At 50.1% G+C, this 18,726-nt stretch overlaps 2 protein-coding genes across 2 annotated transcripts; one reads left to right on the forward strand and one right to left on the reverse strand.

Moving 5' to 3' along the window:
- The first annotated feature begins 4,435 nt into the window (after nucleotides 1-4,435).
- Nucleotides 4,436-8,316, forward strand: PAX4 (paired box 4). The gene is made up of 9 exons (XM_037167717.2): nucleotides 4,436-4,615; nucleotides 4,801-5,016; nucleotides 5,314-5,389; nucleotides 5,920-6,045; nucleotides 6,270-6,352; nucleotides 6,710-6,779; nucleotides 7,350-7,405; nucleotides 7,679-7,820; nucleotides 8,126-8,316. The coding sequence occupies exons 1-9, from the start codon at nucleotides 4,436-4,438 to the stop codon at nucleotides 8,314-8,316; spliced, it is 1,140 nt and encodes a 379-aa protein (XP_037023612.2).
- Nucleotides 8,317-13,316: 5,000 nt separating this feature from the next.
- FSCN3 (fascin actin-bundling protein 3) lies at nucleotides 13,317-18,490 on the reverse strand. Its single transcript, XM_037167725.2, has 6 exons — nucleotides 18,347-18,490; nucleotides 16,623-17,319; nucleotides 16,188-16,306; nucleotides 14,481-14,640; nucleotides 13,855-14,025; nucleotides 13,317-13,522 (listed from the first exon to the last, which is right to left on the reverse strand). Exons 1-6 carry the CDS (start codon nucleotides 18,488-18,490, stop codon nucleotides 13,317-13,319), a joined length of 1,497 nt encoding a protein of 498 aa, XP_037023620.2.
- Nucleotides 18,491-18,726: the final 236 nt, after the last annotated feature.

Here is an 18,726-nt window from a genome sequence, read left to right on the forward strand (position 1 = left end):
GAGCCTTTGGGCTGGTAAAGCCCCCCTGCCAGGGCCTTTCCTTTCTTTCCCTCCTCCATCACCTCTGGGTCGAAAGCCTCTGTTTGTTCAGACCCAAGAGTGCATTGTAAAGGCGGGGGGAGAGGGTAGTTTATGGGGGAAATCACTACCACCACCATCTGCCAGGGCTTGTCCCTTCCCCCTCTGACACCCCTCTTTCCAGCCTCATACAGCTGTCTATGGATATAGCAGGTCAGGACAGGGAGCCTTGCACCCCTAGAAGCAGAGGCAGGTGGAGGGGGGAGAAGTGAGGCAGGAAAGGAGGACTAAAAGCAGGCTGCTTCATGCTTCCTTGGGACCCCCGTTCACCCAGCATGTCTGAGTGGAGCGACCAGCAGTCCCAGCTGCCCTGGGATTGAATGGGCTCCACAGGCAGTAGGGCATGTGCTGTCCTGCCCGTGGTGCTGAAACCACTGCTGCAGTCTCTCCCACGCCCCAGGGCTCTGGACCAGCCCCAGGAGGCTGGAGGAGGCTGGAAGAGAAGGGGCACACATGTAGGGTAAGGTAGGAAGTCCACTTCTCTGATACTTTTGGCCTTGAGTTCCCTATATGGTTTGGATGTTATATTAGCCCCTTGTCAGAGCTATGGTTTGCAAACATCTTCTCCCATCTGTTGGTTGCCTTTTTGTTTTGTTTGCAGTTGGCCTTGCTTTGATCCCAGCGCTAGGATCATGCTGAACGTACAACACCCACCCTCACTCCCCCCAAACCAAAGCATTTACCAGTGAAATCTATTCTCCCCCCATCTCAGTCTAGTCTTAGTGCCTCACACCCTGCTTCCTCTCAACCTGACTTCTGGGAGGGTGTCACAGAATCCAAGGTATGGCATAGACCCAAGTGGGTTTCCATGTTGGCTCCCTCACGCATCATCTGCCCAAGGTTTGTTGTGGTGGCAACAAAAGTTCCACCCACTGGGGGCTGTGTTTCACCACCAGCCTCCCATTCCACAAGAACCACCAGCTACTTGGTGCCTCCACCCCAAAGATGATCCAGATAAACTATGGTGTTCTCACTGGGAACAGGAGGGTCACTCATAACTTAGAGCCTAAATGCACCAAATTCCTCATGGAATGGAGCCTGTTTACATCTAGAAATGGAAGGTTGGAAACCAGGCTGCACACCTCCTCATAAGCACCCCACATCCTAGCCACTCCTGCAGGCTCATTCCCAACATTACCACTGTTTCCAATGTTCTCAAGTCCAGGATCCCCCAATTCCAGGGAAGGGCTCACCCATGATGTCACCTCAGTCAAGGAGCCACTTGGAGAGTTGGTGAGGACCCTCTGCAGAGAGAACTCATGCTGTGTGACACACAGTCCATACACCCTCATTCTCTCAAAGATTTAGGAGCCACCTGGCCAGTGTTTAGGTATCAGTCTCTACACCCATTTATCTTTTGTAGTAATACCCAAAGGATGCAGGAGTTGACCCCCAAACCCAGGCATGTGCATTCTAGCTGAGAAGATGTGTGTGTGGTTCTGGAAGTAACTCTGGGCTTTTGTGCATTCAAACCCTTGGAGACACATTCGAATTTCCCTGTCTTTCATATTCCCCATTTCCTTCAGGAGTACTGGCCCCTGCATGGCTACACTCAGAGTCTGGGGGCCTGCATGAGACTGGCTCTGTATCTTCTTCAGGGTGGTAGGTGGACACAATGTGGGCTCCGAGGACTTCCCATGGAAGGACACAATGGGTCACTGGCTGTGGTTTGCCCTGCCTCAGGGCTGGTGTCACTCAGCCCCATGCACACCTCCCTCCTCCTCTCTCCTCTGATCATGGCCTGTGACATCACTGGCTGCTCCCAGAAGGCTGCCCTCTGCTCCTGAGCACAAGCTCTCTGTACCTCTGGACCCCTGGCAGGACTGACACAGGAGGAGAGTGGAGGCTGTTACCAGCACCAGACCACCACCACCACCCCTGGAGCCTGCAGGGGTCTCAGGAACCCGCATAGGAGACTGAGACTCTCCCACTGAAGCTTCCACTTCATTGCCTCCACACAGGTAGCTCACCTGCAGGCTCATTGTCTGCTCTGCCTCCCATGCTGTCTCCATGTCTTTGTGTGGCCAAGTCAACTTCTCTCCTCTGTCTTTGCAGCACCTGCCCTTCTGCCTCTCCAACCCCCCCTACCTTGCTTTCCCATCTTGTAAGCACCAGTTCTTTTATCAGATGAGTTAATATGAATGTTGAGATGTGTGGTGTGGCTACTGGGATTGGAGTTTCTGGTAGTTGGAGCATAATGCTTTTAGGTTTGGAGGTGATTTAGATTTGGATATTGAACTTGAGTCCCCACAGCTCCTCTGAGCTGTGGTCCCTTAAGGGGGACACATCCTAACAAGGATTCAGGGGTTGGCTGGTATTCTGAACTCCCCCCATTCCCCACTGATCCTGTTAGGGCCCTTTACAGTCCCGGATCAGCTCTCCTCTCTCCGTTGCTTTGGTAGCAATTACACTGACTTGAGTCAGGGATGGGGGCAGACAAAGGAGTTGGACATTTTAGCTTCTGGTGAGGCTTTGAGTTTAACTCCCTGGGTGGCTCCCAACTTGTGGGAACCCAATTTTTTTTTCGGAAAAACTTTTGCCTTCCTTCCTGACCTTCTGAAAAGATGAGAGCTTGAAGGAGAATGTGTCTCTGCCCAGCGAGAAGTAAAAGCCAATTTAGCTACTGAATTTAAAAAGTAGCTCTGATTCCATACTCTCTGTGAGCGCATTGTTTCACCTGTGCTAGTCTGCTCTTCCGGCTGCACTGTAATCTCCTGGAGGGAAAAACCTTGTCACTTTTCTTTTCACTCCCTTCATCCTGAAAAACCAGCAATATGCTCATGATTAATACCTTATTCAGTAAATAAATTGCAGATTAAAACGGAACCAAGATAGCCTGGTTATTACAGGAAAGTTCCAAGCCTAAGCTGTTCTCTACAGTCTCATGCCTTCCAGGGTTCCAGGCATGAAAGGAGGTGGCTTCGGTTCCACTTACTTGCTCATAAAAGCCAGAAAGGCATGGTGGTCCATGACTTGTGTTCCTTGCTTGTGCTCACAAAGGCTCCTATGTCGGTCAGCAAAAAGCTCTCTCCTGCTTCTCCCTCCCTCCCTTCTACATGCCTTTGATACATATTAGTTGAGTGAATGAGTGTCTGATCCCAGACAGTTGGTCTCTGCAAGTGATGCTTTACTATGAGATTAGAACTCTCCAGAGTTAACAGGAACCAACAGTCACAGCAAGTCAGAAACTGCCAGGAGGTGCGTGTTCCAAAAGAAGCCAGGACTCAGGCTTGTTTACGTCTAGTCCCAACGTGTGAGACCAGAGCCTTAATGCCTGGTGGGTAAATCTGAGGCCCATGTCTCCCCAGAGCTTGCTGAGAGTATAAAAAACAGGAGCAAGACTCTTCCTTAAAAGTGCTCTGAAGGAAGCTTCTTGGCTGGCGATTTGGGGAAGCTAACCTCAGGAGCTGCCCAAAAGTGAAGGCAGAACCTTAAACCTGGTCTCCAGCTTCAGATCTCCGGGAGCTGGGACCTTTGGTCACAGATGCCCTCTCCTGGCTGGGCAGAATACCCTACGTCTGGTTTTTGACCCTACTGAGTCTGAGCTAAGGAGGCAGGAGCCCTGGCCCATTGCACCGCCCAGGGCTGAGAAGGCTGTTGAGGGCTCAGACACGATTTGTGTGTTTGGGAAGAGGAAAGCCTCAGCATTTGGAGGCATCCTCCCTTTCCACCTCCCTGGCCTCTTCTAATGGACCTGCGGGCAGTGAGAGCCCCCCCCCCAAGACCCGTGTCAGGACATCCAGAAAGATTCAGTTCTTTGCTGGCCCTGCGATGTTTTACTTAATCGCAGAAGGGCTCAAGTAAAGAAAATCTGAATTGTCTTAGCTAACCTACCAGCAAATTTTAGAAACCTGACCCTCGATCACAATGTACTATATCCCAAGACCATATTAAGCAAGAGTCTTCACCCAATTATTGATTATTGCAGGCCCAGCCCCAAGACCTAGGAAAGAGGTCCCAGGAGCAAGTCCCTTCCCCAGTCTTCCCAGTTCCTGCTCTTCTGTGCGAGGCCAGCCAGGAGCATGCGGCAGGATGGTAAAACGCCTGGGAGAAGGGGGGAGAACACAGGAGGAAGGGGATACTTGAGGGCTCTGCTCCCACCCACGTGGTTTCACCTGCCCTCGGCCATTGTTCCCGCAAAGATTCATCTAGTCACTCTCTCCCTGTTCCATTCACTTCCCTGAAATCATGAAGTCAGTGCATTTGGTCACAGAGGAAGTGCTCACCTGGGAGCTAGCTCCCAAAGAAAGCGGCATGTTTGGGGGACCCCATGAGCAGAAGGGGAGCAGCCTCCCGGGAAGAAGACTTTCTCTGTGGTGGGAGGCCAGGCTGGAGGGTCCCTCATGCCACAGGTGGAATGGGGAGAGGGGTGACGTGGCATGTGGATGCTTCCTTCTCATGCCCAGGAGTCAGCAGTGTGAATCAGCTTGGGGGGCTTTTTGTGAACGGTCGGCCTCTGCCCCTGGACACCCGCCAGCAGATCGTGCAGCTGGCAGTCAGTGGGATGCGGCCCTGTGACATCTCACGGAGCCTTAAGGTAGTGCACTGGGACTTTCACCCAGGGATGGGGACAAGAAGGAGAGAAAGGGGCCTCTCTTAAGGCAAGTCTGGGGCTTACAGACTCTGAGTATGTCTCACTGTGCCTTGTAGCTCCTTCTGTTCCAGGTACACTCACCCTCTGCCCATTACGCCTTACCTTTCCCTGCTTCTCACCTGACCCAGGTATCTAATGGCTGTGTGAGCAAGATCCTAGCACGTTACTACCGCACAGGTGTCTTGGAACCCAAGGGGGTTGGGGGAAGCAAACCACGTCTGGCCACACCCCGTGTAGTGGCTCGAATTGCCCAGCTGAAGGGTGAGTGCCCAGGCCTCTTCGCCTGGGAGATCCAACGCCAGCTCCGTGCTGAAGGGTTTTGCACCCAGGACAAGACTCCCAGTGTAAGTGCCCTCCTCTCCCCACACCGGGGCTGGCAAACAGGTTGTCTGGGGAGAAGGCCCCCTCTCGTTAGGCAACAGGACCATCCCAGGCTGGGGGGCGGGGCTCCTGGGCTCTCTTCTGAAAAGCGGTGGTGGTGAGACAGGTGAGAAGAAGCAAGCATGGGGAAAGAGAAAAGGCTGCCTTTAGGAAGTGTGCAGACGGGGACAGAAGGAGAGAAAGGATGCTGGGGAGATATCCTCAGGATACAACCCTGGGACTGTGCCCCATCTCCCCGCTCAACGCCCTGACACCCCCAGGTCTCCTCCATCAACCGAGTCCTGCGGACGCTACAGGAGAACCAGAGACTGCCCTGGGCACAGCTCAGATCGCCAGGTGGGTTTTTGAGTTGCCCCCACAGATCATCAGAGCCAAACCCAAGAATTTTACATTTCTTTATAGTCTTATTCTCTCCTGGCAGAAGAAAAGTGAGGCTTGGAGAAAGCAAATGACTCCCCCAAGGCCACTAGCTAGTTGTTGGCAGGTCCTAGGGCAGATCCCAGGTCCCTTGCCCCTAGGTTCGCAGGATCTGCTGAGGAAGAGGCAGGGCTGGGCCTTCTAACCCTCCTCTGCCTTGTGCACAGCTCCTCAGCGCACTTTTTGTGACCTGTGGGGTCATGCAGACCTGGGCCACTTTGCTGCTGTCCCCCCCGAACACTAAGCACGCACCCTGCCATGACACGCAGCATGCCTCCTACCAGGTGCCTCTGCAGTGACCTCCAAATCACTGTGAACACACGCCACCCCCAGTGCAGCTCTGCTCATACCCATGCTGTCCCCTGTCCACAGCCCCAGGGCCTCAGGGAGCACATCTGACCAGAGGAATCACCATTGCAAACCACACAAACTGTTGTCTCCCTTTTTAGCTGTTGTGGCTCCAGTTCCTCGCACTCCCCATAGTGGCTCTGAAGCTCCTCGCGGCCCCCACCCAGGGACTGGCCACCGGAATCGGACTATCTTCTCCCCAGGTCAAGCTGAGGCGCTGGAGAAAGGTGCCAGTGCAGGGCAGACCGGGGGTCAGAGGCTGCTCAGTGTGACATATGGAGGCAGTGGCCCTGAGGCCTGTGGGCGGAGGATGAGAGGTGGAGGCTGTGGTGGTCCTGCCTTGGGGACTAGAGTAGTTTAGGGTTGTAGCAAGTAGGGAATGGGGCCTGAGGGGGAGACCCATGCCTTGCTCCTCTCCCCATACCCCGGCTATGAGCCTCCATCTCTGCAGAGTTCCAGCGCGGGCAGTATCCTGATTCAGTGGCCCGTGGAAAGCTGGCTGCTTCTACTTCTTTGCCAGAAGACACGGTGAGGGTGAGTGAGCTCTGCCACATAACGTGCACAAGCCACAAGGACAGAGTCTGTGCCAGAAAGTCTTTGGGTCCTGGTAAGGTGGAGAAGGGGGCAAGAAGATGGAAACAAATATTTCTGGAGCAGAAATTAGAGATAAGATCCTCCTCATTCCCCTCCTGCTGATGCTTTCCTCTCCTCCCTGTTCCAAGCCTTTGAGTTGAGAAAGAGGACATCGAGCACAGGTCAGAGCAGGGAGGGAAGATGTCGGGTCTCGGGAAGGGTCTGTGACCTGAGTCCAGGCCAAGAACATGTGCTGAGAGCAGTAGGTGCCAAGTACTGGAGAAAACTGCCAGTTACTTTGTTTCTGCCCTTCCCCAGGTCTGGTTTTCCAACCGAAGAGCCAAGTGGCGCCGACAAGAGAAGCTCAAGTGGGAAATGCAGCTTCTAGGTAATTTCTGTGTCCATCCACTGTCCGTCCATCCATCCATCCATCCATCCATCCATCCATCCATCCATCCATCCACCTATTCCTTCCTTCTTTCTTCTTTTCAAAAAGTTTTTTAGCTGATGTAGAGAGACAGAGAGAGGCAGACATGTATTTGTCATTGGTTGCTTCCTGTATGTGTCCTGACTGGAGATAGAACCCACAACCTTGGTGTACTGGGACAATGCTCCAACCAACTGAGCTACCTGGCCAGGGCCCTTCCTTTCTTCCATCCACCCACCCACCCACCTAACACTTACTTGGCACTTCCCACATGCCAGCCCCTGTGTTAGATGCTGGGCACATACAGTCTCTGCTCTTCAGGGCTGCGCTGTCTCCAGTTTACCACCCTTGGGAGTTAATCCTTCTTCCCTAGTCTCCCAAGGCTCTGCCAGTTTGAGGCGGTAGCCTCCATCTTCTCTCACCCCTGCCAGAATCTGCTGCCTTTTCCAGAAACTTCCTGCTCCTCACTGCCACTCTCCCCTCCTTGGACCCTGGTTCCTCCCTCTGAATAGATCCACCCTCACCTTGTAGGTACTTCTCAGGGTTTGACTGTACCGAGCGCTGCCCCAGGGATCACCTTTGCACAGGTATTCAGGAAAGGAGGGGAGTTTATGAAGCTGGAAGACTGAAGGGCTCACCACCTCTCCCATTCCCGGTGAAGGCCTGAGCTAAATTTTATGACTCTTCCAGTTCCCCATGGTGCACACTTCCAGAAAGTGCCATCCTCACAGTCTACTAAGTGAATGGCACCCTCTGGAGTTGTGTAGTATACAGTCTGGGCCAAGGGCAGCCCTGAGTCCCCATCCTACTGAACAGAAGGCATCGCAGGCAGCTGAGGGTGTTCTCTTGCTTTTTTCTAGCAGTCCCCTGGCAGTGTGGCCACAGTGGCCCTACCTGTCCTGGAATCCTTGGGTTCCCCCTGTTATCAGCTGTGCTGGGGGACAGCAGCAGACAGATGTCTGAGTGACACCCCACCCCATGCCTGTCTCAAGCCTTGCTGGGGTAAGAATCCAGGCCAGGCCTCACTGCTGCAGGGTGTGGGGAGGGCTGGCTGACTCCACAGGAGGACAAGGATCTCTGATCAAGATCATCAGAGGAAACTCAATACAGCTGTCCTTCTTCCTTTCGTGGCCCACAAAGCTGGGGAGACTAGTATTCCCTGAGTCTGTAGTACCCTGGCAGCCATAGCAGGAAAGGCTGGTGGGGTTGGGATTTGAGTGCTTCTGTCCATGGTAGAGAACCAACGTCTGCCTTTCCCCATCAGTGGCAGCAACAAGCCCATGCTTACCCTCTCTTTGTCCCTGCAGGCTATGTGCCCCGCACAGCTGAGCCCCCTGGATTCTGTACTGCTCTGCCATCCTCGCCCTCCTTTCCTTTGCCCCCACCGACAGTCTTGCTGCCCCTCACGCCTTTCTCTGGCTTGGCTCCCCACTGCTGCAAGGCCTGTGATGAAGGAGGAGGGCCAGGACAGAAAGAAGAGGGGGTGGGGGCTGTCTAATGCTGGCCTGTCCGAGCTCGTCCTCGCTCCTTCCTCCTTCCTGCATCTCTTCCTCACCTGTGGGCCTTGCCAGGTCCTGCCCGGCTCCCCCCCCCCATCGTGTTACCTGTTTTGAGGGGCTGGAGAAGCCATGCCCACCCACTGCTCACAGTGGCCTTAAAAGGCCTTCGTTTGGCAATAATAAAAACATTTTTTAATCTACAGTAGTTCCTGTTGTCCTTTATGTTTTTCCCATGAGCACTCATACTCCTGCCCTTGTATTTAACAATTATACTGTCTGCCCTATCTATCACCTAACTCTCTGAAATATCTATGTATGTATCATAGCTAATGTATCAATGTATTTATGTAATGTAACTATGTATGCATATATGTGTATCTAGCCATCTCCCCATCTACACATGTACGTATGTGTGTATGTATCTATCTCGGTATTTGAGGGCTCATGTACCCACACATATGCACACACACACTGATAATACATCATAGCACATCACCCCTAAATCTTCCAGCATGTATCTCCAACACATAAACTTTTCTTATATAACCATAAGAGGAGGACCTTATCTGAGAAAATTTTCAGTAATTCCTTAATCCAAAAAAATAGACATTCTTTAATTGAGTGTGTGTTTTTATTTTGCACAGCAGTGAACAAAGGGAATGCCATTTTCATAGTCTGTTTGTCCCTTTGCCCATGTCCCTTGTCCCCCTCCCGGGGGCACATTTGCTCACTACTTCTTGGCAGTAAGTCCCCAATCTCCTCGATTTTGTCCCCTGCAGAGAAATCTCTAGGCTCCTTTTGGGAAGACTTGGGATGGGGGGGAAATATGAGGAAAGGGGGATGAAGAAGGGGCTATTTGGGGTGGAGGATGGGTTCATCCCTCCTAATTCTTCCCCTTTTGAGGGGCAGAAGTAGAATGAGGATGCAAAGGGGTGGCAGAGTGGGGACATCATTGTCTACTCCAGGTACTGGTCTGGAAGTGGTCCTTCAACAGGTCTCTTTATCATCAGTCTTAGAGCCTTGCTCCTTGTTCACTAAGTAGCCATGAACCACATGTGGCCATTAAAACTTAATTAAAATTAAATACAATGAATAACTCAGCTCCTCACTCACAGTAGCCACATATCAAATGCCCAAGAGCCACATGTGGCCCGGAGCTGCCGTACTGGACGGTAAACGTTTTGAGCAGCACAGGAAGCTCTAAGGGGCAGCGCAGGTCTGGAATGGAGTCCCAAGGGTAAGCGATCATACCCTGCCCCTGCCCTGCCTTCAGTGCCCTCAAGCTGGAGGCCTGCAGGACAGGCTGACCCAGGAAATGGGTGAGGCTTTGTAGGGTGATGACCTGCACAGTGCCATCTGAGAAGAAGCCGTTCACTTCAGTGACAGAACTGACATGAACAGTGGAAGAAGCTGTCAGCTGAGACCCTACGGCTGAGCACATTCAAGTGGAGAATGGATGACTACTTGTGGGGAACAGGGCATAAGAGAGGAAGTATGTGTGTAGGTGTCCCCATGCACGTGCACGCCCGCCCGCCTGAGTGTGGATATGGATTTACGGAGTGCTGAGGGATTCTGTACTGAATGACCTCTAAGTTCCTATCCCTCTGAAGACTGTGTTCCACTGTTTATCTGTGGCCTGTTCTTAACGTTCTCTAGGAAAGAAGGTGCCGGGCCTCTAGTGTTCTCACCCTTTCAAGTACTGGATAATTTCTTTACAAAATTCTTTTATATCTCACGAGGAGAAACATACTTGCAAAAAACCCTGAAGTCATTTTTCTCTATCCAAACACAATCTCTCTCACGTTCCAGTTTCAGCTGCTCTCGGGATGGACCGAAAGCCAGACTCTCACTATGGCACAATGCAGTTTTCCCAGAGCAGAGGCCGGGCAGCACTGTGGGTGTCTGAGAACATCTTAGGAGGCCTCTGGATGCTGCTTTGAATAATATTGAGTCGGAAATGAGAAAATAATTCCCTTTTGACTCCCTTTTGTTTCTGATTGCATCAAACAAAAAGTCTTCATTTTGGTCCTGGTTTTTAATACCTCTGTAAGAGTTGTTAGCCTTTAAAAAAAAAAAAAAAACAGAGGGAAAGGGAGCCTCAGGTTCTGATCCTCGGGCAAGGAAGGGAAAACTCTAATCAGGATTGATAACATCACTTTGTTTTCATTGTATTTGTTGTTATAGTCACTTTCTGTTCGTGGCAAGCGATTCTGGTCTTCCATTTTATTATAGTGATTAAAATATTCCTTTCTGAATAAATGTACTTAACAGTCTACATCAATAAAAACATTAATAGGGCTGATGCCAAGCAGATGAATGTTATAAAGACAGTGCAAGAATAACAGTCACTTTGGGAGCTACATTTTGATGGAAAGATGAGTGGACATTAGAGTCCACTCTAATCAAAGAACTGAGCCACAGGTCTCAGTCATGGGACCTTGGGCAGACTATTCCAGCTCCCTGTAAAAGGTGGGCAGTGATGGGGAAAGTACCTGTTGTGCCCAACTGACTGGACCTCGGGCAATAAGGTGGGATGACCGGTAAACTCTGGAGGTGATGGAGTGGTGGGGAGGAGGTAGGCTACACAGGCATAAGGTATTATTACCATTATCCTGTGCCCAGAGGATTGATAATCCTTCATTCTTTCTAGACCGAAGACAATTAGTCATATTTGGATTCTGAATCCTTCAGGGTAAGGCTAATTCCCCAAGGCATCACTGGGAAAAGTCTGGTGGTTTTGGTGGGGGTGAGAAGGATCAGTGGAAGATCCATTGATCTTCTAGTTACCATCTGGTCTCTTCTCCTCTGGCTAGAGCCTCAGTCTCAACCTTACACCCCCCCCCACCCTTGACATCCTTACTCCGTACTAAGTAAGACGCACACCAAGGTCTTGGGGGTGGCCTTTTTGGATGTATTGTTGCTTGAAACAGATGTTTTGCTAAACTGGGTAGGAAAAGTTGTGTAACAGATTTTCTTCTCATGGATCTTGACTCTGGGGTTCCTGTTCTGTTCAGTGCAGTAGTGTCTCCTGGAGGAGTTGGATTTCTGTCGGTGGCACTCCATTGACCTGGGGAGGAAACAGGAAACAGAAACCTTCAGTCAGTCATTTGCTGACCTCTGGCTTTTAGGGGAAAACCTGTAAGATCCCAGGGGAATAGAGAGAATAAAGTGATTTGTCCCTTTCTTGATGAGGGAATCACATGGACAGGTGAAGTTAATTTGTGAAAAATGGCAGTAGAGATTATTTTTTTTAATCAAATCAATGGTGCAGAAATACCATTGGAGTTCTTAGGGAGACCATAGTCAACAGGTAAAATTTAGTATGAGAGTGTACTAGGTGCCAGGCTGTTTACTAAGCATTTTACAACCATTATCTCACATAACACAACACCCTAGGAGATAAATGTATATTCCTATTTCACCCAGGAGAAACAGACTTTAAGTTCATTTGCCCAAGGTCAAAGAGATTTAACTGATAAAAATCTAATTATGACCCAGTTCTGAGTCCAGGAGTGAGCTGTTCATCACTACGATACACTATCTACTAGAATGTCAGGTCTGGAAGGAGCCTGAGAAATTTAGTTCAATCCAAGCCCTTCATGGCATAGATTAGAAAACAAGTTCAGTGGGATTTCATTTTATTTTTCCCTGTTTGGTCATAGTTAAAGGTTTGTGTAAGAAACTGGCAGAAAATGGAAGGGAAGGAGTGAACACGTATAGATGAGGCATCTATAACTAGGTTCACATTGTCATTTAACCTTCACGCCACCCTATGAAGTAGGTAGTAATCCCCAAAGACCAAGTCTTACTAGCTCTTGGTTCCAGGTCTGCATGATATCAAAACCAAAGCTCTTTCTACAGTACAACACCTTCATCACTTTCCAAGCCAAGCGAGAGAGGTGGATTATGAAGGGAAAGGGCTGAAACCGTCAGGTGCCTGCCTTGAAGAGCTGCGAACAGGGAATGATGACATGGAGGTGGCATTTTAGGAAAGAGAACCTGATCCAGAGAACAGATTAGGTGGGGATGGGTCTGGCGTGAGTGCTGCCGGAAAGCCCTTGTTGCAGTTCAGGCTTTTGGTGAAATCCTGGAACCACTGGCAGTAACTGCAATTAAGACGGAGCAAGCACTAGAGAGGGGTTATTAAGAGGGTAGCCCAGAATTTTCAGGGGGGTTGATGCAGGGAACACGTGGGAGGTTGTTGGTGCCTGGGAGGATGGCCATGCCCTAGATGACCTTGGGGAGGGCAGAATAATTATCTTCGGAGGGGATAATGAGGAGGCTGATTTTGAAGGGATGGTAGTTGTCAATCAGAAAGTTAGAAAGAGATGAAATTAGAGTTCAGAAGAAGGGTCGAGGCTGCAGATAAATATCTAGGAGCCATCAGCACCCCAGAGATGCAGGGGTGAGGACAGCAAGTGCAAAACTCATCGTCTTAACAAAGAGACACAGATACCCAGGTACACCCCATCCTGCCCCCCAGGCTTGCTTGCAAGTCTGTAGTATTATCATATGTGGCATAAGCATGAGAACCTAGATCTGATTTCTCCTCCTCTCTCTAGCACACATTGGGTTGGGAGCCCTGAGAGGAAAGGCACAGATTAGGAATACAGTCATACCTCCGTACTCGTCGGCTTTAGAACTTGTCAAACACTGTACCCCTCACATTTTGAAGATATAAAAAATGTTTCAGCACTGAGTGTTTGTTAGGGATTCCTTGCACTTGGCTAGAACTTGTACAAGTCACCACACTGCCCCACAAGAGAAAATGCGTCATTGTTTGGTACTCATAGGTTTCAGCGCTCACTACAAGTTCCGGAACAAATTGACAATGAGTACCCAGGTGCCCCTGTATATGTCTGGAGTTGATCAGGTTGTGGGATAGAAGTCGGCCCATGGTGCTTTCTCGTCTTATTCTCATGTGCCACACCCCTCTCTCCTTTCTCCTGCCCTTCAGCTCCTGCTCCCTCACGCCAGGTCCTTACCCACTGTACCTTACCTAAAATTCCCAAATACACTCTTTGGTAATGTCCTCGCTGTCTGCAAACAGGGTGCCACTTCGGTCGGATCTCATGTAGAAGCCGTTGGGTGCCAGCACTGTGAGCAAGTTGCTCCCTTGAAGCTCGATACAAAAGTTGAGGGCAAACTTTCCCCAAGGGCGGAAGGTGCCAAAGGATGTTATTGACCAGAAGGATCCACCCTGTGCTGGGGAGGGAAGAGCTTGGGTTGGTGGGCCATTCCAGAGGGGAGTCGTCCAGCAGTGCAGCCCCTGAGGGGGCTCTCAGGAGATGTGCCACCCCCCACCCCTGGCAGCTCTACCCTGCCCGCATTGGCAGGCCCCTATGTGGAAAAGCAGGAGGACTGGTCTCTGTTCTGCCAGCCCACTCTGGGGACCTTGAAGTGTAAAAATGAACAGAAACTCTATTTTTCCTTTATGATGAACAGGCCCTGAGTGGCAGGCTGTGATGTCTGGGTTGGGGCTTGGGGAGGGCAGGACTGTGAACTGAGGGTGAGGGTGAGGGTGAGGGGCTACTCACCCTGGAAGTGGTAGATGCCCTGGTGGCAGGGCAGCAGGTGAATGCAGTTGGGCTGGTCCATGTTGCACTGCATGAGGTCATGTCCTGGCGAGATGCCCACATACCCATACCGACCTCGCAATACGAGGAAGGGGCGGTTGGCTAACCGAACCCCAAATTCCTCATTTGGGCCTGAAAGAAATAGAACGGCATTATCTGAGTGGGCTGCCTCTAGATGAGATGCTTTCTCAGATGAAAGCAGGAAGGCGGGACACTGATTGCAGGAGAGTACAATCAATATTTTAACATTTAGTGAACACCTACTGTGTGCCAGGTCACATGCTAGGTACTGTGAAATGTTTGTGAAAGCACTTAGGAATTTTAATTATTCTTCCTTCCTTTGAGATGTGTGAATCTATTTAACCCTCATGATAATCTTGTGAGGATGGCAGACTCCATTATAATGAATACAAGGAGGCTGAGCCTCAAAGAGGCAGTTTGCCAGATGATGGCAAAATTTCAGTGACTCCACAAGTATACAGACCTGAATCTTCTGACTCCAATTCCAGGGCTTGTTCTAACATACCCAGCTCCCTAGAAAGCATCTTTAAGTTGGAATAAGCTAGAAGGAAGGCCACTTAACTCACCTGGAATGGTGGCATTGGCCATCAGTAGGCCGTTGGGTGCAATGCCCAGGAAGCGTCTGTTGGGGGACTGCAGGATGATCCTGCCACAATTCCAGTGCATACGGAAGAAGGTGTCGCACTCCAGAGGGTGCCCATTAGCCAACACGGTCCTGTGGCGCCTCTGGAGGTAATATTGGGAACAGAAAAGGAAAGCAAGGAATGAAAACAGTTTTCTTTCCCTCATTTTTATTCCTAGACCCCCTTTCCTACATCCCACCCACTAGCCTTTTTCATTCTCTCAGAGTATGCTTTATGCTCTCAGATCTTTTTGAAAAAAACGTTGTGACTTCTGCCCTCTACTTGCCCAGTCTGTGCTGTGTCTCAGAGCCCAGTATTGAAAGGGGAACTGGATATTGATGTGGAAAGAAATAAACTTTGGCCCAGACTCCAAACTCATTTCAAAATGGATCACAGACATAAAAGTAAAACCTAAACTATAAAACATCTAAAAGAGAACAAAAGAGAAATTCTTTGTAAATTTGGGGTAGGCAATGATCTTGGGATCAAAAGAACCCCCACTAATCATTGATTAAATGGAGAAACTGGACTTAATTGCATATAAAATTTGCTACTCAAAAGATACTATTAAGCAAATGAAAAGGCAAGCCACAGATTGGGAGAAAAATTTTACAATATGTATATTTGGCAAAGGACTTGACTTTAGAAGATATAGAAATGCATAATTTAACAAGACAAACAACACAATAACAAATGGGCAAAAAAATTTCAACACACATCTCACAGGGTAAATAAACAAACACTCGATAAACACACGTGAAGATACTCATACATGATCAATTATAAGGGAGATGCGAATTAAAGCTATAAGAAATGTCATTACACATCCATTAGGTGTGGCTAAAATTAACAAGACAATATCAAGTGTTGAATTCTCATCCATGACTGGTGAGAATGTAAAATGGTACACACAGCAGAAACCTATCTGACGTCTTCTTAAGAAGTTAAACACACATTTATCAGCAGTTGCAATCCTAGGTATTCACCCAGGATAACTGAAAAAGCCCACAAAAAAGACTCATGCATAAATGTTTACAGCAACTTTGTTCATAAGTGCCCAAACTGGGAACAATTCAAGTAATTAACAAGTGAATGGAAAAACAAGTTATGTTTGTATTTATGAATAGTATTATAAAATACTAATCAACAATAAGAAGGAATAAATTACTGATACGTGCAACACTGTAGATGAATTCCAATACATTATGCTGAGTGAAAGTGTACATACCACAATACTGTGGGATTCCACTTGTATGAAATTCTGGAGCAGAGAAATCTAAATGTGACCCACAGGCAGAATCCATGTCAACAGTGGTGGGAAGGGCACGGATGGAGGGAACGGACTGGAAAGGGGCAGGAGGGAACTTCTGTGGTGGTGGAAACAGTCTCTGACTTGGTAAATGGTGGTAGGTGTATACATTTGTCAACACGTGTTCAATTACACACTTAAAATGAGTGTCTTTTATTGTATATAAGTTGTGCATCAATAAAGTTGATTTAAAAAATAGAGGCCTCATTGGATGTTTACTGACCAGGGCCACCACTGCGCACCTCACGGTATGGTCACCTGCCTTGAAGAAAGAGAAGTGTGTCTAGAGAGAGAGAACTCAGGGCTTAAGGGTTGTCTTGCTCAGAAAGCCAAGGTCTTACCTGGGCTAGGTAGCAACCATTGGCAGAACGAAGCTGCAAAGCGAGGTTATCATTGTCACTTTCGAACTGGAACAATGACATTGGAGTTAAGTGCTCAGAGGCAGCACACACCTCCACATCTGCAGAGGAAGAACATGTCATAATAAGTCTGAGTCTGGTCTCATGCTTGGTCTCAGGCCCTCTTCCAAGCTTTTTGGCCGGGGTTCCCTCTGCTTTTCCTCCTTGACCTACATCACCTTCTGCTTCCCGGGCCACTTTCCTTTAAAGCCCATACCCCTGCTTTGTTGTCCTTCCCCATGGCATAGAGGTGCTCTCGGGACCCCTAGATCTTCCTTATAATTAGGTTTAAACATCCTCACTCATCCCAAGCACATTTTTCTCTGTTCAGTAGCTGGCCCTTCCTCCCTCCATGGCTGCACTGGACCCAGCACTTGCCGTAGATGACAGAGAGGAACTTCCGGCTCCTTGACCTGAGGCTGACCCAGGTGGGGCAACGCTGTAGGATGAACCACTCCTCACCCCTATGGGGACTGGAGCCCAGGGCCAGGAGCAGGCGTGGGCCCTGTGCATACAACATGCCCCCTTCTCCATCGCTCAGTGCCATGAGCCCCCCAGGCCGCACTTGCATGTGAAAAGCAGTCTGTGTGGAGGGTTGGGAGACCAGCCGGTCTAAGTGGGACAAGAAGCAGTGTGTAGAGGTCTCCAGGTGGTAGCACCCATCTTGGAAATGCAACAGGAATCCACATTCCCCCAGGCAGGGCACTGGTGCGTCCACCCAGACACGACCCAGAGTGGGGTCAGCCCTGGCATAGCAGCGGTGGAGTGGGCTATAGAGGATCACGTGGACATGCAGGGCTGGCCTGGGGGTCCACATGTGATAAGCTGAGAGGACCCGTGAGTTGCAGAACACGTCCTGGCCATCAGACTCCAGATAACGACCGCTGATAATGCACTGGAGGGTCCACTTGCCATTGCGGTGGAAACGGAGTAGGAAGCACCCGTGGTGGCTGGTCCTTGGTCGGTCATAGCACAGACTGCCATCTGCCTCACACAGGACGTAGAGGCCCTGCACGCTCCTTAGTCGTACCACAGCCTGTGTGTCATGCTCATTGCTGACCAGAATTTCCCAGGTCTGGAGGCATCAGGAGGGAGAAGAAGGAAATCAGTCCTGCTAAGTGTCTGGACTAAGGAGTCCTAAAGCCATCACCTCTGGCATCACCCCAGCAGCACCTTCACTGAGACCAACCAACTCTCCCTCCGCACAGGCCTCCCTTGTGCTTCTCCACTTTCTCATTCAATAGTAATCAAAAGATCCCTGGACACCTCATGCACTGGAGCCATAGGGCTTCTCAGTATCCAAGAGGAGTTATCCATGCCCACCTCCTCCAGCTAATGAAAGGTAAACCGCCCTATCTTCCTTGACCACGTCCTTCAACACTTAAGTTTCAAAGAAATGTTTTGGTTTCAGTCTTACTTCTCTCTTCCTCACTGTTGCCCCTGGATAGCACACTCAGCCAACATTTTCATTCCCCTGTCCACCTCTGCAACTGGGCAGGAGAAAAGTAAGACCTCTTACAGGCAGGCTCGGGCTCAGAGATGAGGTTAGCACAGTTGAGATGCAATTGATTGCTTTAGCTGTGATGAACTCTGTTATAAGTGAGAGGACCTCGCTGGTGCCTCACTCTGTAGTACCACCCCAGAGGGGCCTCCATCCTGCTCTAAAATGAGAACCCACTCTCTTCGGGGTGCTGGAGTACCCCATTTCCAAACTACAGCCAGAACAGAAAGACAGGCTTTGCAGCAAGTCCACTGGTTAAACTTTCACATGCTCAGCTTTCCAGCCTGGGCTGTCCACCTCTCCTCTTTGTGATGAAACAACCACTCTGTGCTGGAATGGAGGGGAGGGGACAGCCAGAGAAAGACAAGGTAGCAAGGCCAGGGCTGAGGCTCCACCTCCTGGAACAGGTTTAGAGAGGGAGAGATGGAGCCATGGAGACCTGTGGGCAAGAGCCTGGGGTAGGAGGGTCTTGGCCTAGCAATGGCAGAGGCCAGGAAAGTGATAAGGTTGAGAGTGCACTCTCCCCACTTTACCCCTCCCCACCCCACAGGAGGGCTAAGTCACTGGGGAAACTGGCTCCTGTACAGGTTTACTCTGATACCTGTCTCCGGCCCAAACCCTTTGCAGTAGCGGTGACCATATTCTTATACGGCTCATAAGTGAGGTAGGATCCTGCCCAGCTGATGAGCCCAACCCTTAGGTCCTCCAGCTTGGGTCGCCTTTGTGTCCACTCCATCTCATCCATGGGGCCGGCACCACAGGCGATGACTTCGTCCGGCCCAGCCTTCCCCCCAGTGGTGAGGTTCCAAAGGCCATAGGGCCTGGAATCAGGCCCGAAGTACCCACCAGAAGACGTTCCCAGAGGGAACTTTCCAGGCACAGGCTGACTAGGGCCCAGCGCCTCTGTGACCCGGGAGCATTATGACTGTGACAGCTGCCTCCCATCCCACCATAGCAGGGAAAGGACACTGGCCCAGCATC

This window comes from Artibeus jamaicensis, unplaced genomic scaffold (genome assembly GCF_021234435.1).
Source record: "Artibeus jamaicensis isolate MK-2021 breed Jamaican fruit bat unplaced genomic scaffold, CSHL_Jam_final scaffold_3307, whole genome shotgun sequence".
NCBI classification, from domain to species: Eukaryota; Metazoa; Chordata; class Mammalia; order Chiroptera; family Phyllostomidae; genus Artibeus; species Artibeus jamaicensis.

Excerpts from the sequence above, each read along its gene's own strand:
- PAX4 (XM_037167717.2), top strand. The coding sequence starts at position 4,436 with ATGGGGAGAGGGGTGACGTGGCATGTGGATGCTTCCTTCTCATGCCCA. Across the intron at positions 5,390-5,919 it reads GGCACAGCTCAGATCGCCAG|CTGTTGTGGCTCCAGTTCCT; the intron begins GTGGGTTTTTGA and ends CTCCCTTTTTAG. Across the intron at positions 7,406-7,678 it reads CAGGGATCACCTTTGCACAG|CAGTCCCCTGGCAGTGTGGC; the intron begins GTATTCAGGAAA and ends GCTTTTTTCTAG.
- FSCN3 (XM_037167725.2), bottom strand. The coding sequence starts at position 18,490 with ATGGATGAGATGGAGTGGACACAAAGGCGACCCAAGCTGGAGGACCTA. Across the intron at positions 16,307-16,622 it reads GTTCCTCTCTGTCATCTACG|ATGTGGAGGTGTGTGCTGCC; the intron begins GCAAGTGCTGGG and ends CTTCCTCTGCAG. Across the intron at positions 14,641-16,187 it reads ATGGTTGCTACCTAGCCCAG|AGGCGCCACAGGACCGTGTT; the intron begins GTAAGACCTTGG and ends TATTACCTCCAG.